The sequence below is a fragment of the Aquarana catesbeiana genome, linkage group LG03 (genome assembly GCF_042186555.1).
Source record: "Aquarana catesbeiana isolate 2022-GZ linkage group LG03, ASM4218655v1, whole genome shotgun sequence".
Taxonomy (NCBI): domain Eukaryota; kingdom Metazoa; phylum Chordata; class Amphibia; order Anura; family Ranidae; genus Aquarana; species Aquarana catesbeiana.
The window spans coordinates 339,485,679-339,506,885 of NC_133326.1; the positions used below are offsets into that span (position 1 = coordinate 339,485,679).

Here is a 21,207-nt window from a genome sequence, read left to right on the forward strand (position 1 = left end):
GAGTGCTAAGTACAGTATGCCATATTTGAGAAAACACCAACAGTTTAGGGATTCATCTTTTAAATATGAAGACCGGCAGAGGACTACAGAGGAGCCCCAAAAAATGTAAGTTGTCTGGATCCCCATTGGGACCCAATAAACTGTACCTTGATATAAAAAAGTGTGTAAAAAAATAACATTACTTTCACTTATTCCACTGCCGATTCCATGAATCCTTGTCCTGTTGTCTTGCAGAATACTGCAAACACTTCACAATGTTTTGGATATCTGAGTCCCCAACTGGGCATTGTGGTTCCATCTATCAGTCTCTACATCACTATTGTGCCTTGCTGATGTTGGCTCCAAGGATGGAATTACAACATTTGTGGGGGTCTAGACATCAGTCACTGCCGGAAGTGTCATATTGTAAAGATTCTACTGGAAGCCATGGCTCTGTAAGAGAGCAAAAGTCTGTGGAATAAGCACTGGAAGCAATTGAGTCACGGAGAATCTTTTTATGTAGGTGGCTTTTGGGCCACTGTTTTTTATTTTTTTTGTAGAGATAGAGTCCCTTTAAAATTACAATATTGTTATATAATAGTGCCATTTAAATACAATTGCCAATTGTTGTAGTTCTTCTTTAAAATAATTAAGAGACAATTCATAAACATTAATACGAAAGATTAATTTCAAAGATTTAGCTCAGAGATGAAAGGCTCATACACACAATTGCTCTTTTTATGAACTTGATGATACTTCAGTTTTTATTTCTGTTTGCTCCGTAGAGTACAGAGCCCATTTTCGAGCATGAATTGCTTTCCCTGAATTCTACATGAAGGAAACCAGTTTAAACAGGCTAACTTAAAGGAAACGTATGCCAAAAGAAAGTGATGGCTCCCATTGATGTCCTCTCATTCTAAAAATGCCCGGTGCCTTGCAATCAGTTCCACCCTGTCTGACTCACTAGTCTGAAATTCTTATGTAGATCAGGTGCTTTTAATTTTTTTTACGATTTTCTTTTTAGGAGCCCCATTGGGGGTGGGGCTTTGGTCACATATCAAGGGTCTAAACATACCACTGATGTCCCACTTTTGAGACAGAGAAGAGGAGTGAGGACAGAGATTTCCCCGTCCCTTTCTCTGCAGCCTAAGGGGCACTGGACAGTGAACAAATGGGAAATGCTCTGTGCTGAGTGGCTTCCTGTTCATTCACAAACTGAAGCATAGTAAAGATAGTTTACTATGCTTCCGTTAAGAATGAACACAGGAGCGACCGGCACAGATCACTGTGTTCATTTAGAAAAGGAAGGGGCCCGTAAATTAAATATTTACGGGCTCCTTCCCCTGATCTCCATCCTGAAACATCCCCCACAGCAGACAGCAGGAAGTTAGCAGCACTGCAGAGTGGAGACGGGGGCAGAAAGCAGGAGAAATTGGCACCACAGGGGGTGATTAGGATGTGCCCAGGCACAAACGGCACACCCTGTGCGCATGCCTATGTTGCCACAACAGTTAGGCAACTATAATTTTCAGAAGCAGATCAACAATGACAGTTCTTGTATTTCTCTCAACACAGGTTTCCCTTTAATATATCTAAAACCAACATTTTGTTCAGAGCAAGGAATAGTTAAAGTTTATGTAATTTTTTAATTGTATGTAAAGGCATCTTTTTTAGAGTTGGAAGGGGATAGCCCCCCCTGTTGGGTTGTTATTGCTGTCTGCATTCCTGCTGGGGAGCTTCCCCCCTCTATTTGTCCTGCTGACCTATGTCACTGAGACAGAAAGTGACAGGGATTTCAAACAGTTAGAGTTGTTACCAGAGCAAAAAGTGAAGAGAAACTGTCCAATTGGGACATGCATCCCTTGAAAAATGAATATTCCATTCACTTTGGAAAGACTTCCCCTTATACCCTGTTGGGTCTCTAGGACAAGGAAAGGGAGTGAAACCCATCCTCAGCAGAACACAGGCAGCAAAAAAATAACATGTTAGGGGTTTAAACCCTTCTCTGCTCTATGCAAAGCAACAAAAACAAGTTTTGGCTTAAAATATGTACACTTTAAAGTTTACCCCCCCCCCCTAAAAAAAATCAAAAACATATATTGCAGCTTTTGATGTGGTGGCTACATATTTTTTTCTTTTTCTATGTTTTTTTTTCTTTATTTTCAACTGTGAATAACACACTTTCTGTCCTCTGGAGGCGATGTTCGCTCCTCCACTGTATCTATGGAGGGAGCCATGATTGTAACCCAGACTTGACTTCAAATATGTCTCTATTACATGAGGATGGGGGATTAGTAGTTTACAGAAGGAGGATAGCAATGTCTCTGCTTTCAGTTCATCTTGCAGGAAGTGACAAAGACACAGTATTTCTGATGGGATCAACAGGAAATTTTTGTACTTGCTGAAAATGTTCTCATCCTGAAAAATCAAAACCAGTGCAGCCACCATATCAATATAGCTGCAATATATTACATTTTACAAGTCCGTGTTTTGTTGAGTTGAATTCCCATCACTTCCTGTCCCAAACACACAAAAAGAAGTGAGAGGCAATCTATCCAGAGGGAAGGGTCTTATTTCCCAGCATGTTGGTCACCTGAACAAATAGTAAAATGTGTAGCTCCAAAGCGGAAACACAGAGAGCAATAAAAAGCTGATAGTGACTTTGACCCATCCACACTATATCCAAATAAAAAAATAAAAAAAGTTTTAGCTTTAGATCTGTATATTTTAATCACAGCTAAACTAACAAAATGGACAAGGCCAGACTGATTCCCTTTAGCTTTTTTTGAGCCATTCCTGTGTGTACTTGGGGTTTGCTCCACATAGGATGTAGCTGAAACCTATTCCTATTCCCTGCTTATGAGTTCTGTTCAGAAGGCTGTTTGGAACTGTAGGAGTCATATGCATATTTTACAGATATACAGGTTTATACAGTATTCTGATAACATTATTACATAGAATAGAGTGTACTAACCTTAGAACATGGGTGGATCCATTAATTGTTGTGGTTGAACAGGGGACGGTTTGCCCTAGTATGGAAGGCCTTCTGTACTTCTCATCTCCGCAGCACAAAATGATGAGGAAGGCACGCCTGAAAGACTTGTTCAAAAAGGCATAGAGGAAAGGGTTCAACCCTGAATTAATATAGCCTAACCAGAGAAAAGCTGTCCAAAGCTGCCCTGGTACACTGTAGTTTATGAAAGGGTCAATGACATTGGTGATAAAAAATGGTGCCCAGCACAGGCAAAAACAGCCCATTATAATGCACAATGTCTTAGCAGCTTTGGTCTCTGTCTTCATCCTGTGAGTGGTGTGCTGATCAGGATGCTGATGTCGATGGTCTGCTGGCGCTCCTGCTCGCTGTAATACTCCAATCTGTCTGGCATGTTCTCGCGCTGTGACATAAATTCGATAGTAAGCAAGCACCATCAAGAAAAAAGGAATGTAAAAAGCTACCACGGAACATGTTATAGCATAGGGCTTGTTCACCATAAAAATACAATATGTTGAATTTGAGTCTTTGCTGAATTTTCTCTTTTCTATCTGGAAGAAAAGGATGAAAAGGGGAAACATTTTTTTGGGTTCATTCAATTGAAAATGTACTTAAATGTAATGAAAAGCAATGAAAAACAAACAATAAAAAGTCATAAAAATATTAACCCAGACCATTGTTCCACATGATCATTCATTATTCAGTTGCACAGCATAAGTATTGCATAATACTGGCAGCTTCCCTAGAGACTTATTGAAGAGATGATCCATCCAAATACAGGTTGAGGTGGGTACCAGACCAGTCTGTACTGCTCAAGTACAGTGTGGTCTATAGAGTTTGCAGGGTGTGTTGGAACCAGGCTGCTCTATCTTGTAGGGGAAACAGAAGGCCTGTTACACAGAATGACATATCTTTTGATCTTTTGGCCGGTTCGCGTTTATTTTATTTGTATTTTTAGTTGCTTGCCTGCTTTTCAGCTTTAACTGATTATAGAAAATAAGTATCCACACACAGGATCTGCTGTTCAATGGAACTTTTACTAAAAACCTGACGTCTTACTTCACATAGTCAGTGGTAAAAGACATTCTGACACATTTTATAGTTGATATACTTAGTCATGTAAGTAGATATGTCAATTAGGAAACACATCCGTTGTCTTTCACCACTTTTCGTTGGCAGGTTTCTAATGAAAATTCCAGGGAACAGCAGTACTGGTATTTTTTTATTAATTTTTTTTTTATTTATGACAAGCGTGGGCAAAGGCTTTTTATGTGCATTAACCAGTTGTCAGAGGCTTCAACTTGACCTGCTTCTTTCAACAAATCATTTGCTGCTTGATATCATGAAATCAACACGCCGTTGACAGTCATATTTTATTGCAATGCTTTCATGTCACTGAAGCTGATTTACTAAAGATGTAGAGAATCTACACTGAAAAAAATTGTGTGAATATCCACTTCAGTTATCTAATCATGTGAAAAGAATCTGTACATAATTGGTTATTCAAAGCTGGTTATTCAAAGCGATCAGGAAATTTGCTCTTCAAATGACTGGATACATTAGGTGAATATTCACATATTTGTTTCAACTTCTTACCTTGAGGTGTTTGAGTACTGCTCAGACCTTAGATCACGGGTAGGCAATCTCGGCACATCAGCTGTTTTGAAACTACAAATCCCATCCTGCCTCTGCCTTTAGGAGTCATACCTGTGATTGTCAGTGTCTTGCAATGTCTCATGGGACTTGTAGTTTCACCAAAGCTGGAGGGTCAAGGTATGATGAAGGGGCTGCACCTCAAAATCTTGTCCTGAAAATTTGAATGCTAGTGCAAATAAAAAAAAAGTATCCTTCTACCAAACATTTAAAAAAAAATCTCCCTCGTAGTTCAGGATTAGGTTTATCTGAAGCTAAAACTTTTTCTTTTCACTTTCTGTCCCAAAAGACATTAGAGAAAGGGGAAATCTCTTATATGGCTGTAAAAGGTGCTAGAAAATTTGTGACCCCCTCCCGTTCCACTGGCATCTCCAAAAGCTTGGATTTCCAATCACATTCTGTACTAATGAAAATAGTCTTCAGGACAAAAAGAGAGGGTTAATCTCCCCAGTGTGGATACCAACAGCAATACAAATGTTGACAGAGGTTCTAATGCTTCCCTATGCCCTACTCTACAGTATATCCAAAATTACAGAAAATCTTTTGGCTTTGGATATCCTTTAAAAGATATATACTGTATAGCCAAACTTACCCTTAAAAATCTCCATATGCGATGTCTACAAAATTCTACAGATTGCATGTTTTGAGTTACAGAGGAGGTCTAGGGCTAAAATCAATGCTCTCACTCTACCGATCGCGGCGATACCTCACATGCGTGGTTTGAACATTGTTTTCATATGTGGGTGCTACTCACGTATGCGTTTGCTTCTGCATGCGAGCTCAGCGGAACAGGGTGCGTTTACATTTTTTATTTATTTCTTCTTATTTATTTTACCTTTTATTTTAAAATTTTACACTGTTCTTTTAAAAACAAATAAATATGTCACTTTTATTCCTATTACAAAGAATGTAAACATCCCTTGTAATAGAAAAAAAGCATGACAGGACCTCTTAAATATGATATAAACTTTTTTGGCATAGGAAGGTTTAAACTCATGCCATTTATCTTCTTCTGTCTGTGTCCCGATTTGCCTTCACTTCCTGCCCTTCAAAGGAAGTAAGAATCGCTCCAAAAGCCATCTTAGAAAGCTGTCATGGCAACAAATCTTAATAAATTTTTCCCTTTATCCCTGTTCTCATGACAGCTCAAAATTTTGGCTTTTCTATCACTTTCAGTCTTGGTGATAATGGTCACCAGGACAAACAGAAAGAATGAATCTCCCCAAAGAGGACACAATAGAACGGCAACAATAAGCAATGGACACAGGTTGTTTCCACACTCCATCCAGATTAAAACAAAAGTTTTGCTTATACATATACTTTAGGATTAAGGCTACAGGGACATTTTTTTTTCAGAAAAACTCCTTGTGAAAAAACACTAATAATTGCTACTGCAGGAGACTACCTGGTGATTGGATAGGGTTAGTCTCATCGTATTATGCCCTGTACACACGGTCGGACATTGATCGGACATTTCGACAACAAAATCAATGGATTTTTTTCCGATGGATGTTGTCTGAAACTTGTCTTGCATACACACGGTCACACAAAGTTGTCGGAAAATCCGATTGTCATGAATGCGGTGATGTAAAACACGTACGTCAGGACTATAAACGGGGCAGTAGCCAATAGCTTTCGTCTCTTAATTTACTCTGAGCATGCATGTCACTTTGTGCGTCGGATTTGTGTACACACGATCGGAATTTCCGATGACAGATTTTGTTGTCGGAAAATTTTATAGCAAGCTCTCAAACTTTGTGTGTCGGAAATTCCGATGGAAAATGTGTGATGGAGCCCACACACGGTCGGAATTTCCGACAACAAGGTCCTATCACACATTTTCCGTCAGAAAATCCGACTGTGTATACAGGGCATTAGTCTTACATGGATATACATGATTGCGGGGAAAAAAATTGCTCAACAGTCTCCTATATTAATTTCCTTTTGTCTTTTAGGTCTATGGGGTAGAAGAGGAGAGATTAATCACCAATAGCTCCTGTTAGGTGACTAAACAGTGGCACTGCATGATCATGTGAGTTCAATCAGTTGTGCTACTGCAAATATCTTGTGTAGAGGCTCTGAAAATAATGTCACACAGGGAATGGAATTGATGGAATGGGATTTTAATAAGGAGAAAAACTTAATATGCACATTGTAAACTGCAATTACTGCAAAAACTGCAAAAGAAAACAAAAAAAGAAGCAGAGCAAGCGTTTATGGTTCATTACTCATTTTTTCTCTCTTTTTTAATGAAGTTCACACCACTCAAATTCCTTATTGAGATGACAATTACTGAAGTATCTTAAGGAAGAAATAAAATAAAATGCTTGGTCCTGTCAAACGTTACCGGAGAAACCTTTCCTATGATATTGTCTCATGATCTATTCCAGCATCTGCTTCACCGGCTAGTCCACAGTCCACCCACTCAACCATTTCTCTCACTAATTTACTGATCCTATTCCATCACATTCCTACTTCCTGCTATGTATACAGTTCACTTCAGTTATTTTTCAGGATGCTTTCATAAGATCCTTTTAATAACTGCCTCAAAAACCATGTTTTAACTTAAACCATATAAATGGGCAACATTTAAAATCATACATGCATTTTCACATTGTATTTTAATTATTTCTAGCTTACTCCTATTAATCTGAATGATCTTGAAGTTTGTAAACTTACTTTGTGAAGATCCCCACACATTTAGTTCCATTCTGTGTATTCATTAAGCCCTGTGAGAAGGCACTGCTATGTCACACATTTCACAGAGCCTGCCTTCTAAACTACAAAAATGCTGAGAGGAGGATTTTTAGGAGACGGAGTCAGTAAAGGAATCACTGCTTGAAGGCAGCAAAGTATCACGGAATATGTAGCCCTTAGGAATTAACCGCTTCGCCTCTCACACCTGTTCATCCTTTATGGACGAGAGCAATTTTTACATTTCTGATATGTACCTGTTTATTCAGCGATAAATTTGTTATTACTTAAGTTGTACTGTATACAACTTAATACATACAGATTATTGTTCTTTAAGTACAAACAAGGCTTTCTTTTCATGAATATTGTCTTGCAACAATACTTTTTTTGCACAATCCTTAAACAATTTAACGTAAAAAAAAAAACTAAACAAAAGGTGCTTTTTCTTTTTTTTAAAAAGTGTTAGTTTAAAAATAAATAGTGTTACTGCAGAGAAAAATGATGCGTTTTATTTTGTAATTTGTCTTGTTTAAAATGACACTAAAATTATGATTCTGGTACAAAGCATTCCAAAGTTATTTACAAATGAAGTAAACATTTTTTTTAATGTTGAGCTTGTTTTTAAATGTGATTTATGTAAATATATGTTAAAGGTGTAAAAAAAAATGAATAAACAAAGTAAACAAAAAAAGTTTAAACATTTGCAGTTAATAAAAAAGAAACAAAAAAAAACATCAGCAGTAAAACTATAATTGAATGGAGAAGTAGAATAAGGAGTTACTTAGGGCTGATTAGAGTAAACTAAAGGTTAATAAGGGCTTAAAGTGATTGTAAGGCTTCATTTTTTTTTAAATTACAAACATGTCATGAATATTGTCTTGCAACAAACACTTTTTTCTCACAATCCTTAAACAATTTAACGTAACAAAACTAAGCAAAAGGTGCTTTTTTTTTTTATAGTGTTAGTTTAAAAATAAATAGTATTACTGCAGAGAAAAATGATGCGTTTTATTTTGTAATTTGTCTTGTTTAAAATCACACTAAAATTATGATTCTGGTACAAAGCATTCCAAAGTTATTTACAAATGAAGTAAACATTTTTTTTAAATGTTGAGCTTGTTTTTCAATGTGATATATGTAAATATATGTTAAAGGTATTAAAAAAAAATTAATGAACAAAGCAAACAAAAAACAAAAAAAGTTTAAATATTTGCAGTTAATAAAATAGAAACATAACAAAAAAAAAACATCAGCAGTAAAATTATAATCAATGGAGAAGTAGAATAAGGAGTTAATTAGGGCTACATAACTGGGTGACCCCGCCCCCTCTGACGTCACAGGGAAACCCATAGGGAAGTGCCCGTCAAGTCCCCATGCGTCAGAGGGGGTGGGGTCACTAGGTGGCCCCGCCCTCTGTTAAGAAGTGTAAGAAGATGAGAAGCGTCACACAGCGGGAGCCTCCCATCATGGATGCGGAGCGGCCCGAGAACGAAGAATGGAAGAAGACGCCGCAGAGGAAGATGCCGGACGAGAACCCAGGAGCAAGAAGCAGAGGATCGGAGGAAGAACCAGAGGAAGAAGATGGAGGAAGAAACTGAAGGAGGATAGAAGAAAGAAGATAGAAGAAAGAGGATGGAAAGAAGAAGACTTTAAATAAAGGAATTGTCAAAAACTGTCTCTTGTCATTTTTAACATTTTTGACACTTTTTTTGTGAAATGGTAGGGGTACTTTTGTACCCCCTTACCATTTCACATGGGGGGGCTGGGATCTGGGGGTCCCCTTGTTAAAGGGGGCTTCCAGATTCCGATAAGCCCCCCGCCCGTAAACCCCAACAACCACCGGGCAAGGGTTGTGGGGATGAGGCCCTTGTCCCCATCAACATGGGAACAAGGTCTTTTGGGGGGATCCCAAAGCACCCTCCCAATGTTGAGGGCATGTGGCCTGGTACGGTTCAGGAGGGGGGGCACTCTCTCATTCCCCCCTCTTTTCCTGTGGCCTGCCAGGTTGCGTGCTCAGATAAGGGTCTGGTATGGATTTTGAGGGGGACCCCCACGCCATTTTTTTTTTTAAATTTTGGCGTGAGGTTCCCCTTAATATCCATACCAGACCTGAAGGGCCTGGTATGGCTTTTAGGGGGACCCCCACGCCATTTTTTTTTTAAATCTTGGTTCAGAGTTCCCCTGTGAGGAAATCCCATGCTGTTTTTATCAATGAACTTTTATGTGTATTGTCGGACCGACAATTCATTAATAGCCACAAGTAGTTTTAAATGACTTTTTTTCCTTTGAAATGTCATTTTTGCTGTTTTAAAACTTTTTTTTGCATTGATCCATGTCCCCTGGGGCCAGACCCAGGTCCCCAAACACTTTTTATGACAATAACTTGCATATAAGCCTTTAAAATTAGCACTTTTGATTATTCATGTTCGAGTCCCATAGACTTTAATGGTGTTTGCGTGTTCGAACAAATTTTTTGCCTGTTCGCATGTTCTGGTGCGAACCGAACAGGGGGGTGTTTGGCTCATCCCTACCTGTAACATGTGATTACCCTGATCATCAACAATGTTCATGATCACCATCACACCAGTCCTAGTTTCACCGGACCAATGTAGGCTAGCAACAGTTATTCTGACTGCTACCACCCATCCCAAGTGTCACCAGACCAGTGTAAGCCAGTAACAGTATGTCCATGCACACAGGGGTTGATTTACTAAAACTGGAGGATACAAAATCTGATGCAGCTTTGCATGGAAATCAATTCAATGAGGGCTTAAGAATGTGAAGCCATTGTGCAGATATGGTGTTGCAATAGCATATATTAGAGAACTTTGCGGAACACTGAATATCACACCTAAAACTGCCTGTTGGACATCCCCTTCCAAAATTATGGACATTAATATGGACATTTGTATAAGATTGTAGAGTTTGTAAAAGGGAATTGGTGTCAATTCACCTATGAAAGCATTTGTGAAGTTAAAATGGTTCTACAGGCTAAGGGGTTTTTACCTTAAGGCTGGGTTCACATATGAGCCACATGCGGCTCACAGCAGGGGTCTGGTGTGTCCTGGTTCATCATTTCAGGTCCGATTTCAGCCCGAATTTTGGTTTTGTGAAAAACGCACAGGTCCTGCTGTGGAGGTATGTAAACCGGCTCCATAGAGAGCCGGTCAAAATCTCCTGCTATTGTGAATTGGATACGGGGAACCTGCATCCAATTTGCAATGGTGTGAGCCCAGCCTTAAGGAGTTGTAAAGGCAGAAGGTTTTTTTTTTATCTTAATGCATGGTATGCATTAAGATAAAAAAAACTTCTGCGTGTAGCAGCCTCCCCAGCACCCCCTAATACTTACCTGAGCCCCATCTCTGTCCAGCGATGTCCACGAGTGTCTTAGCCATCCGGGACTCTCCTCCTGATTGGCTAAGGCATAGCATCAGCGCTATTGGCTCCTGTGGCTGTCAATCAAAGTCAGTTAACCAATCAGGGGAAAGAGGGGCGGTGCCAGGTCGGGGCTCTGTGTCTGAATGGACACAGGGATCTGTGACTCAGCTCAGGTGCCCCCATAGTAAGTTGCTTGCTGTGGGGGCACTCGACAGGAGAGAGGGGATAGGAGCTGCAAAGAAGGACCCAAGAAGAGGAGGATTGGGCTGCTCTGTGCAAAACCAACTGCACGGAGGACGTAAGTATAACATGTTTGTTATTTCTTTTAAAACAATCACTTTAATGCATCCTCTGCATTAAGGTAAAAATCCTTCTGTGCTGCAGGATAACACCCCCCCCGCCCACCCTTATTTTTACTAGAGCCCGATCTTGATCCAGCACTGTGTATGAGAGCAGTGGCTTTCTCCTCTCCCTCCCTCCTCACAGGCAGATTAATGGCAGTGTGATCCATTGGCTCCTGCTGCTGTCAATCAAACTCTGTGATGAGGGACCCAACCATGCTGTCTGTGTCTATCAGTGCCGCTTTCACAAGTTCTCCTATAAGAAGCTTCTTGGGGGCTACCCAGAAGAGGCATTGCAAAGAGCAGGTAAGAATAGCATGTTTATTATTTAAGAAAACAAAAATATTTACAATCACTTTAAATAGCTATGTTGGATGAGAGAATCTGGTTTGCAATCAACATTTCAATTCATCCCAAAGTTGTTTCGTAGGGTTTTGGCTAGGGCTTCCTCCACACCAACCTAATTGTTTGTATGGACCTGGCTTTGTGCACAGGAGCCCAGTCATGCTGGAACAAGAAAAGGACCTTCCTCAAAAACTGATGCCACAACTGGAAGTGGTAAAGATATATTTGTGTTGTATTATTAACAGTGCTGTTCACTGCAAACTCATGAACTCAGTAATGTGTAGGGATAATGCTAAGGGAACAAGAAGAAAAGTCCTGAAAAATGTGGACCCTCTTCTTTTATAAAGATCCATCTATACTAGCTTCCTTACCATAGGCGTTTTTTTATGTTTATGTGTACAATATCTGTTACATTTCACAATGTTATGTATATGTTGAAAGGACATGATACGTAGCTTCTTCTAAAGAAAGAATGAAAAAAAAAATGTGGAAGGGTGCCCATATACAGTGCATTCATAAAGTATCAGACCCCCTTTTTATTTTAATTTTGTTATGTTACAGCCTGATACTACAGTTGTTTCAATTGTTTCTTTCTTTCTCATTAATTTACATTCAGTAAAGTCAGATGACAAGGTGAAAACAAAATATTTGAAATGTCTGTGAATTGCTCTGTACTTTTGGACGTAAAGAATAAAACTTTTGTAATGTAACCAGAGCTCTTGCTTTAGGTCACATTCACAACTGGGTGATTATCTGCTCAAAAATGCTGGAGGAGAAAAAAATCATTTGTTCTCTATGGAGATGGTTCACATCTCCACTCCAAGTCGCCTGAAGCCAAACGCCTGAAGCTCAAACAAGTTCTGAAGCTTTTTTTGTCGCTCGAATTGGGCAGATTTGGGCGTTTTTGGCGTGTTTCTGCGCGATTTTGTGCTCAAATGAAAAAAAAAGTAAAAAATAAAATGTAATAATATATGAATGAATAAATGGAAACGTAATACACAAATAACTAAAAATCATCATAAATAAGTAAAATAAATGAATAATATGTAATAATACTTTAATAAATAATAATTAACCTCTAACCTTAAAAAATATTAAATATATTATTATTATTATTATTATTATTATTATTATTATTATTATTATTATTATTAATAATAATAATAAAATAACACCCAAATTCGAATAAAAAAATACAATAATAATAATAATAATAATAATAATATTTTTTGTGTTAGGGTGTTTAGTTATTTATTGTTATTTTATTTTTTAAGAGGTAAGGGTTTAATTTAAGGGTTAATTATTTGTTTATTGTTACTTAGTATAATTTATTGAATTTATTTATTTTTTATTTATGATTTTTATTTATTTGTGTATTTATTTTACATTTATTTATTCATTTATTATTCATATAATAATAATAAATAATATAAAAAATAAATAAAATAATAATAAATACCCCAACTCCTAATCCTTAACCTAACCTACACTGAACTTGAACCCCTTAACCTAACGAAAAAAACATTATAATAAATGAATAGTAATAAAAGAAGAAATAAAAGCTAATGGGAAATTTAAAAAAGCTTAAATACCTAGCAACAAATGATGCAACAGATAATAGTTTTCTCTATTGGCTAATGAAAAAACACCAAGCCCGAAAAACGCTGCATATAAAGGCGCAAAAGCGCACCAAAAAAATGCTCAGGTATGAATGCAGCTTTAAAGCCTGATGACCTACTGAGTATACACAGTCCACAACACAAAATGTAAATTGAAGAAAAATGGGGGTTTAAAGCATACAACAATGCATTTCTCAGTTACAAAATGGGATAATATTGCTAAAACTACTATTCAATTATTTAAATAGCTATCTGCTTAAAGGCTTGCCGACCAGCCGCCCTCAGCTGTACTGCGGCAACATGGCTCGGCTGCATGAATCGCCGTTATGTTACGTTGCTTCGTTTTTTGGCCACTAGGGGTGCGTACATGCCCCCTGCTCACCCATGGAGCCGATGCGAGTGCCCGGCGGTCGTGATCACCGCCGGGCTCCCGCAATCACTCGGAGCACACCGAGAACCGGGATCTGTGTGTGTAAACACACAGTTTCCGGTTCTCTGAGGGGAGAAGAGACAGATCGTCTGTTCATACAGAGTATGAACAGAGATCTGTCATCTCCCCTACACAGTCCCCTCCCCCCTTCAGTTAGAACACACACTAGCCACTTAAGCCCCGGACCATTTTGCTGGCCAAAGATCAGAGCACTTTTTTGCAACTCGGCACTGCGTCGCTTTAACTGACAATTGCGCGGTCGTGCGATGTGGCTCCCAAGCAAAATTGACGTTCTTTTTTTCCCACAAATAGAGCTTTCTTTTGGTGGTATTTAATCACCTCTGCACTTTTTATTTTTTGTGCTATAAACAAACATAGAGCGACAATTTTGAAAAAAACGCATTATTTTTTACTTTTTGCTATAATAAATATCCCCAAAAAATATTTTAAAAAACATTTTTTTCCTCAGTTTAGGCCAATACGTATTCTTACACATATTTTTGGTAAAAAAAAATTGCAATAAGCGTTTATTGATTGGTTTGCGCAAAAGTTGGGCAGCACAGTGGTGTAGTGGATAGCACTTTCGCCTAGCAGTAAGAAGGATCGCTGGCTTGAATCCCAAGCACGACACTACCTGCGATGTGAGTTAGGGACCTTAGATTGTAAGCTCCTTGAGCGTAGGGACCCATGTAAATGTACAATGTATATGCAAAGCGCTGCGTAAATTGATGGTGCTATATAAGTAACTGAAATAAATAAATAAGTTATAGCGTCTACAAAATAGGGGTTAGTTTTATGACATTTTTAATAATATTTTTTTTTATGAGTAATGGCGGTGATCTGCGATTTTTATCGTGACTGCGACATTATGGCGGACACATCGGACAATTCTGACACATTTTTGGGACCATTGTCATTTTTACAGCGATCAGTGCGATTAAATTGCACTGATTACTGTAAAAATGACACTAGCAGTGAAGGGGTTAACCACTAGGGGGCTAGGGAAGGGTTAAGTGTGTCCTAGGGAGTGTTTCTAACTGTGGGGGGAGGGGCTGTGTGTGACACGTCACTGATCATAGCTCCCGATCACAGGGAGCTACTGTTGGGGAGATGCTTGTTTACATTGGCATTTCCCCGTTCTTCCTTTCCGTGAGATGATCACAGGTATCCCGCTGTGCCATCGTGTGCGGCGGGGCGCACACGATGGCACGGCGGCAAATTCAAAGGGCCGTACAGGTACACCCATTTGCCTGTCCGTGCCATTCTGCCGACGTGAATCGGCGTGCGCCGGTTGCTATGTGGCTAGGGAACACAATTAACCCCTGGATCGCCCCTGATAGCACTGATTGCTGTATAAATGCCAATGGTCCCAAAAATGTGTCAAAATTGTCTGACGTGTCCGCCATAATGTCACAGTCCCGATAAAAATCGCAGATGGCCGCCATTACTAGTAAAAAAAAAAAAAGAATAATAAAAATGCCATAAAACTATCCGCTATTTTGTAGACGCTATAACTTTTACGCAAACCAATCAATATACGCTTATTGAGATTTTTTTTTTACCAAAAATATGTAGAAGAATACAAGCCTAAACTGAGGAAAAACATAGTTTTTTTATATATTTTTGGGGGATATTTATTATAGCAAAAAGTAAAAAATATTGCATTTATTTCAAAATTGTCACTTTTTTTTGTTTATAGCGCAAAAAATAAAAACCGCAGAGGTGATCAAATACCACCAAAAGAAAGCTCTATTTGTGGGGAAAAAAAAGACGTCAATTTTGTTTGGGTGCACGACCGTGCAATTGTCAGTTAAATTGACGCCGTGCCGAATCGCAAAAAGTGCTCTGGTCATGAAGGGGGTAAAATCTTCCGGGGCTGAAGCGGTTGAAAATGTAAATTGCCTGTCACAGGTATATTCAAATCCTTTAATGCATCACAAAAAAATGAACAGGTAATAAATTAAATTTAATTTGTTCTGTGTGATTCTTCTTGTGAATAAAACTTCAGGGATGAGTAAGAGAGGAAGTAATAGTTCCAGGGAACATTCTGCTAGGCTTGCTGCATTCCCTTTAGCCCTGTTAATAATAATCCTCCTGATTCTCTCCCTTTGTTCCCACTGTCAATCACACAGATCCAAGTGTTTGCCTAGACTATGATAGTAGAGAAGGCTTTGATTTTGCCTTTAACATCCTGGCTCTGGTTCATTTCAATGACTCATTCTTATAAGTATCAGCAGTTGAATGCATTTCTAAAATTAATTTAATGCTTATCTGACAGTTAAAACGTGCAGTATTTATGGAAGAAGCATAGAACAAAGTGTAAGGAAACTATTAAACCAATGTGCTATCAGTGGAGTGACTCAGAGTTCTTGGTCTGGATTTATAATTGTCAATATTTTAGGTAAAATTAGTTTCTGTAACGGGATTAGCAGTAACTGGAAAACATCTTTTAAATTAACAAAAAAACTGCTGCATGATAATTAGATAAATAATATATTGACACTGAAGAAGAGGAGCAAGAATTCTGTTCTCTTAGGTGTAAGCTATTATAGTTGCTTAGTGGTTAGCATTTCTAACCTGCGGTGCTAAAGTCCTTGCTTCACGTCCCAGCCAAGACACTACCTGCATGGAGTTTGAATGTTCTCCCTGGGCTGGGAATTTTTGTTTGTTTTTTGACATATGTTGCCCTTCCTTGTGCTCCTTGCTGTAAAGACCACTTATAGGTTGGGGTGGTTGCCATTTGTTTGCACTCTGATTTCCTCCAACACTCAAAAGACATGCTGGTAGGGTTATTGGTGCCTGTCTACACGAGCCATAGTATATGGCTGGTCTGTCTCTACTGTGACATATGGCTGCATAAAATAAGGAGGATGTAAATACCTTTCAGAAGCTCTCATTCTCCAGACTCCATACCACTTACCATCTCCTGTTTACACTGTGGACAAAAAAGGTGCATGATAATGTTTGTAACCCTGACCTCTTTCTCTTGTAATCTTGCTTAAAAGAGCAGTCCACTAAACTGATTTTGTACAATTTTTCTGAGATGTTGGTGAGTAAAATCACCAAATGCTTTCTTATGTCTCTTGGGGCCTTGATTTCTTTGCTTGAGCTTGCACGTCTGCACAACTACTACTGTAATTACGAGGGGCTGCAATCACCCTCCTGGAAGCAGGTATGACCCAAGGAGGATAGGAACACACAAGAAGAGCCAACAGGTGGTTTAGCAGCGCCTTTAGCTAAAATGCTGCTCTTGACTGGGCTAACTATGTGGTTCAGTCTGTCCATTGATTTACAAATTAGGCCTTCCCACAGCAAGCCTGAATTCAAATAGAAGAGTGAGAAACAGGAGCCTGGTTGACATGTATCTGACATGGCTAAGCATCTGAAGTAAGATTCCCTTGGACTTCCACGGGATGGAGGATCCTTTCCTTTAGAAAGAGTTCCAATCACTGGTGAGACCACTAAGATACACTCCCAACTGTAAGACGAGGCCCCATGCACACTAGCAGGGGAAAAGCAGCGTTTAAAAAAGTGCCTAAAGCCACGTTTTTGCAAATGTGTTTAGGCACTTTTACGCATGTCAAATGCTTGGGAGTTCATTAATTTCATTGGCCAGAACAGAGATAGAGAGAGAGAGAGAGAGAGTTATATACAGTATATATACTATATACAAAAATATCAAAGAACTTGTAATGCTTGTGATAGTTATTTAGAAGTTTTAAATTTTAAAATGTGTAGTATAGCAAGTGCATTCTTTCTAATGTAACCAATTTTTGAAGTTGGAAAGAGTATGCAATTACTGGCCTAGATTCTGCAATATGTAACAATCCTCCCACAATAATTTACTGGATCAGGTGAAATGAATTGGAAGTCTTTCACAATAAACAAAGTAATCCTAAAGTGTATGTAAACCCTGACAATTAACTTTTCTTATTTGCTCCCACTTGGTCTGTTAAATATACCAATAGAAGAGTGTTAATAGGTTTGTTTTTATTTTCCCTGACATACACTGTAATGCAAATCTCTAAGCAAAATTTTATTTTAGTTCTGCATAGAGTGGGGTTGGGTTAGAACCTCTGCCAAGCTGCGTAAATTGTTGGCACTATATGAATACCTATAATAAATAAACACCTATGGTCTTTTTTCATTGTTCTGACCACACTAAGCTTATGAAAGGTGAACCCAAACTTGTTGCTATAGATTGTCAGTTCACAGACAGTGTCAAGAGTGTTACAAATGGGAGTCCATCCCCACTAAGAGGCAGACTGGCTACCCAGGATTTAGTTATAGAAACTGGGGCAGGCAGTGGCCTGATAGGCTCCACTGATGGGTACTGATGAGGCAGCACTGGTGGGCACTGATGAGGAGGCACTAGAGAGGCTGCACTGATAGGTGACCCTTATGGGCACTGATAGGTGGCACTGATGGGCACAGATAGGTGGCACTGATAGTTGACACTGATGAGGAGGCACTGATGGGCACTGATTGGCAGCACTGATGAGCAGTGATTGGCAGCACTGGTGGGCACTGTTGAGACTACGTTGTCTCTTTAATACAAGCCAGTTATCGGCTCTTCTCTTCCTCTCCTCATGCTGTTAAAGGCATGCCAATAACCGGCTTGTGTTTACATCATGATCAGCTGTGAATGGACACAGCTGATCAAGTGGTAAAGAGCGATTTACCCTGATCTATGATCAGCTGTGTCCGGAGGACACAGTGATCACAGAGCACGCCATCCACAAGCACGGTGGGCGTGATCACTGGAGAATGTCATATGATGCCCTTCCAGAACTGGCTAGCCATGCTGTAGCCATCATTCGACTGTAGCACGGTCGACAAGTGGTTATGGAGATGGGTTTGACTGCTGATGGCCTCCAGGTTGCAACCCTCTGACTTACTTGAGCAGGCAGACTACTGGAGACTGAGCACAATTACGCAGGGATGTGTCTCTTGTAGCACAGGAATCCTGGGACCTCAGGACTAAAGTAGGGTCTAGGCAGAAGTCAAAGGGTCACTGGAACAGAACACAGGCAGGAGTGCACAGGGTTACAGGGGCAGGGTTGAGGCTGGAGTGCACAGGGACACACTGGAGCACTGGAAACAGGTTAGATGTTCATGGGAACTCATAAGGTTACAGTGGGCAGGCTGGAATGCTGTGAGTCACATGAGGCTACTGGAAGCCAGTTGCAAGCTGGAGTGCATGGGGTCAAACTGGAGCAGGGTGTAGGCAGTGGGTGCACAGGATCACTGCAGCAATGTGATGACTGGATTGCACAGGAAAACACGGGAGCAGGTTGTAGGCAGGTGTGCATGGGATCACTGAAGCAGGGAAAAAACTGGAGTGCACAGGGTCAAAAAGCAGAGAACAGACTGAACAGACACTGGGAACATCGATGGCCATAGAGAAACACTGGAAGGCACTGGAAAACACTGCAAAAGTCACTTAGGAGCACAGAGGATCCAGCTGCTAGTGTATGAATGTGCTGTTTGAAGCACATTGGTAGCTGCCCCCTCGCCCCCCGTTGCAACCAATGCAGGTCAGAATATCCTCTTTAGTAATTTGTGCAAGTCTTAATTTTATAATAGTATACTGTTTTTTTTATTCAGAGTGAGGTAGATCTTTAAAATTTAGAGGTGTAATGTTAGACATTTATATAAGTATGTCTACCTTATATTTCTCAGTTACTTCTACTACTGTAGATGCTTGTCAGTTCTGTATCTTCTCTGTTTCAAGAATGCTTCACTTAACTGTCAATTTTATTATTAAATATCCTGCCCCAGGATTGTATTTGAGTAGCTACAGTTTGGCACATTTTGTAGATTATTTAAATTTAAGAAAATTCTGTGGTAAATTATATTATGGTTTAGTTGCTTTTCATTAAAAGCCTATAATATACAGATTGATTTCACAGTTGTGTGCTTACAAGAAAGAAATTGTATGCTGAGAAGAAGGACTATGTTTTTTCTCTACTGTCTTCAGTTGCATGACACCATTACAGATGAAGCATGACGATGCAGTTTTGCAACACTGTGGTCAATAAAGCAAACAGATGGGAACTAAAGAAGTGCTCTATAGGAACAATAATGTGGCCTTTCACCAATGCCCCATCTCAACCACCATTTCCATGTACACCTGGAACAAAAAATAACATTTGTTTGATTTGCATTTTTATTTTAATTTAATAGGTGCCTTTTTTGAGGTTCAGTATGTTCAGAATATTTGGGATGATTTTATTTAGTTTTATTTGTATTTGTGGGTGCATGTATTCGAACATTGTGTACTGTCACCAAGAAATGTTTTATTTTTTTCCATTGTCTGTTTTTTCTTTTTTTTTAAAAGTAAAATAATGAGACAATTTTTAAAATACAGAGCTATATTTACGAAGAAGAACAGGGCCATGATAGTTGAAAGAAGCTTCTGTAACTCTCAGGAACCATTTATAGTGCATTGCATCCTTACAATTCATTGTAAATACAGACCACTTTAAAATATCTAAACTCACATTATGTTTAACTTTACTCATTGCATAGACAAGTTTTTATCAACTCACCAAGTCCAGAATGCCTATGCTGTTCCATCCTTGCATAATTGGGAGGAATGATATAAATGTTGGGATAATCCAACAGCCACCAAGCATCAACGCTATCCTCAGAGGGGTCATTTTGTTCCTGTAAACCAGAGGCTGGCAACAGATAGCATAGTATCTTGAAAAGCAAAAAGAAAAGAACATAAACTTCTGATCTGTATTTCGCAAACATACACATTTACAGCTGATTCTTAGAAAAGTAACTACAAATCTGTGTAGAAGAAAACAGTTATCCACGACTTCACACATATTATTTTTTTCCCTTGAACTAGTGCTTTTTTAGCAACCCTAAATGCACAAAGGAATAAACAGTCATACTTTTTAAAGGGATATCTGTTCAGATGCGTTGAGAATAAGGATGAGCCGAATACCCCCCCGGTTCGGTTCGCAAACAGAACTTGCGAACAGACCAAAACTTTGCATGAACGTTAGAACCCCATTGAAGTCTATGGGACTCGAACGTTCAAAATCAAAAGTGCTCATTTTAAAGGCTAATTTGCATAGTATTGTCCTAAAAAGGGTTTGGGGACCCGGGTCCTGCCCCAGGGGACATGTATCAATGCAAAAAAAAGTTTTAAAAACGGCTGTTTTTTCGGGAGCAGTGATTTTAATAATGCTTAAAGTGAAACAATAAGTGTAATATTCCTTTAAATTTCGTAGCTGTCTATAGTATGCCTGTAAAGGGGCGCATGTTTCCCGTGTTTAGAACAGTCTGACAGCAAAATGACATTTCAAAAGAAAAAAAGTCATTTAAAACTACTTGTGGCTATTAATGAATTGCCGGTCCGACAATACACATAAAAGCTCATTGATAAAAACTGCATGGGATTTCCCCACAGGGGAACCCCAAACCAAAATAAAAAAAAAAAAACTGGCGTGGGGGTCCCCCTAAATTCCTAACCAGGCCCTTCAGGTCTGGTATGGATATTAAGGGGAACCCCGCGCCAACATTTTTTTAAAAAATGACGTGAGGTCCCCCTCAAAATCTATATCAGACCCTTCAGGTCTGGTATGGATTTTAAGGGGAACCCCGCGCCAAAATTTAAAAAAAATTGGCGTGGGGTCCCCCCAAAAATCCATACCAGATCCTTATCCGAGCACGCAACCTGGCAGGCCGCAGGAAAAGGGGGATAGAGCGCCAGAGGTACGTAACAGGTGACTCGGTTAAATTGATGATAGGCAACTCGTA

The 21,207-nt window shown here is 39.2% G+C and overlaps 1 protein-coding gene across 2 annotated transcripts in view; it reads right to left on the minus strand.

The window, feature by feature from the left end:
• HTR4 (5-hydroxytryptamine receptor 4) overlaps positions 1 to 21,207 on the minus strand; it is an 842,991-nt gene that overhangs the window by 231,350 nt on the left and 590,434 nt on the right. For both annotated transcript variants that reach the window (XM_073620556.1, XM_073620555.1), the window contains exons 5-6: positions 19,983 to 20,136; positions 2,954 to 3,522 (exon numbers count right to left, since the gene is read on the minus strand). In XM_073620556.1, coding sequence (XP_073476657.1) covers positions 2,954 to 3,522; positions 19,983 to 20,136 — 723 coding nt within the window. The remainder of the gene's footprint in view (positions 1 to 2,953; positions 3,523 to 19,982; positions 20,137 to 21,207) is intronic.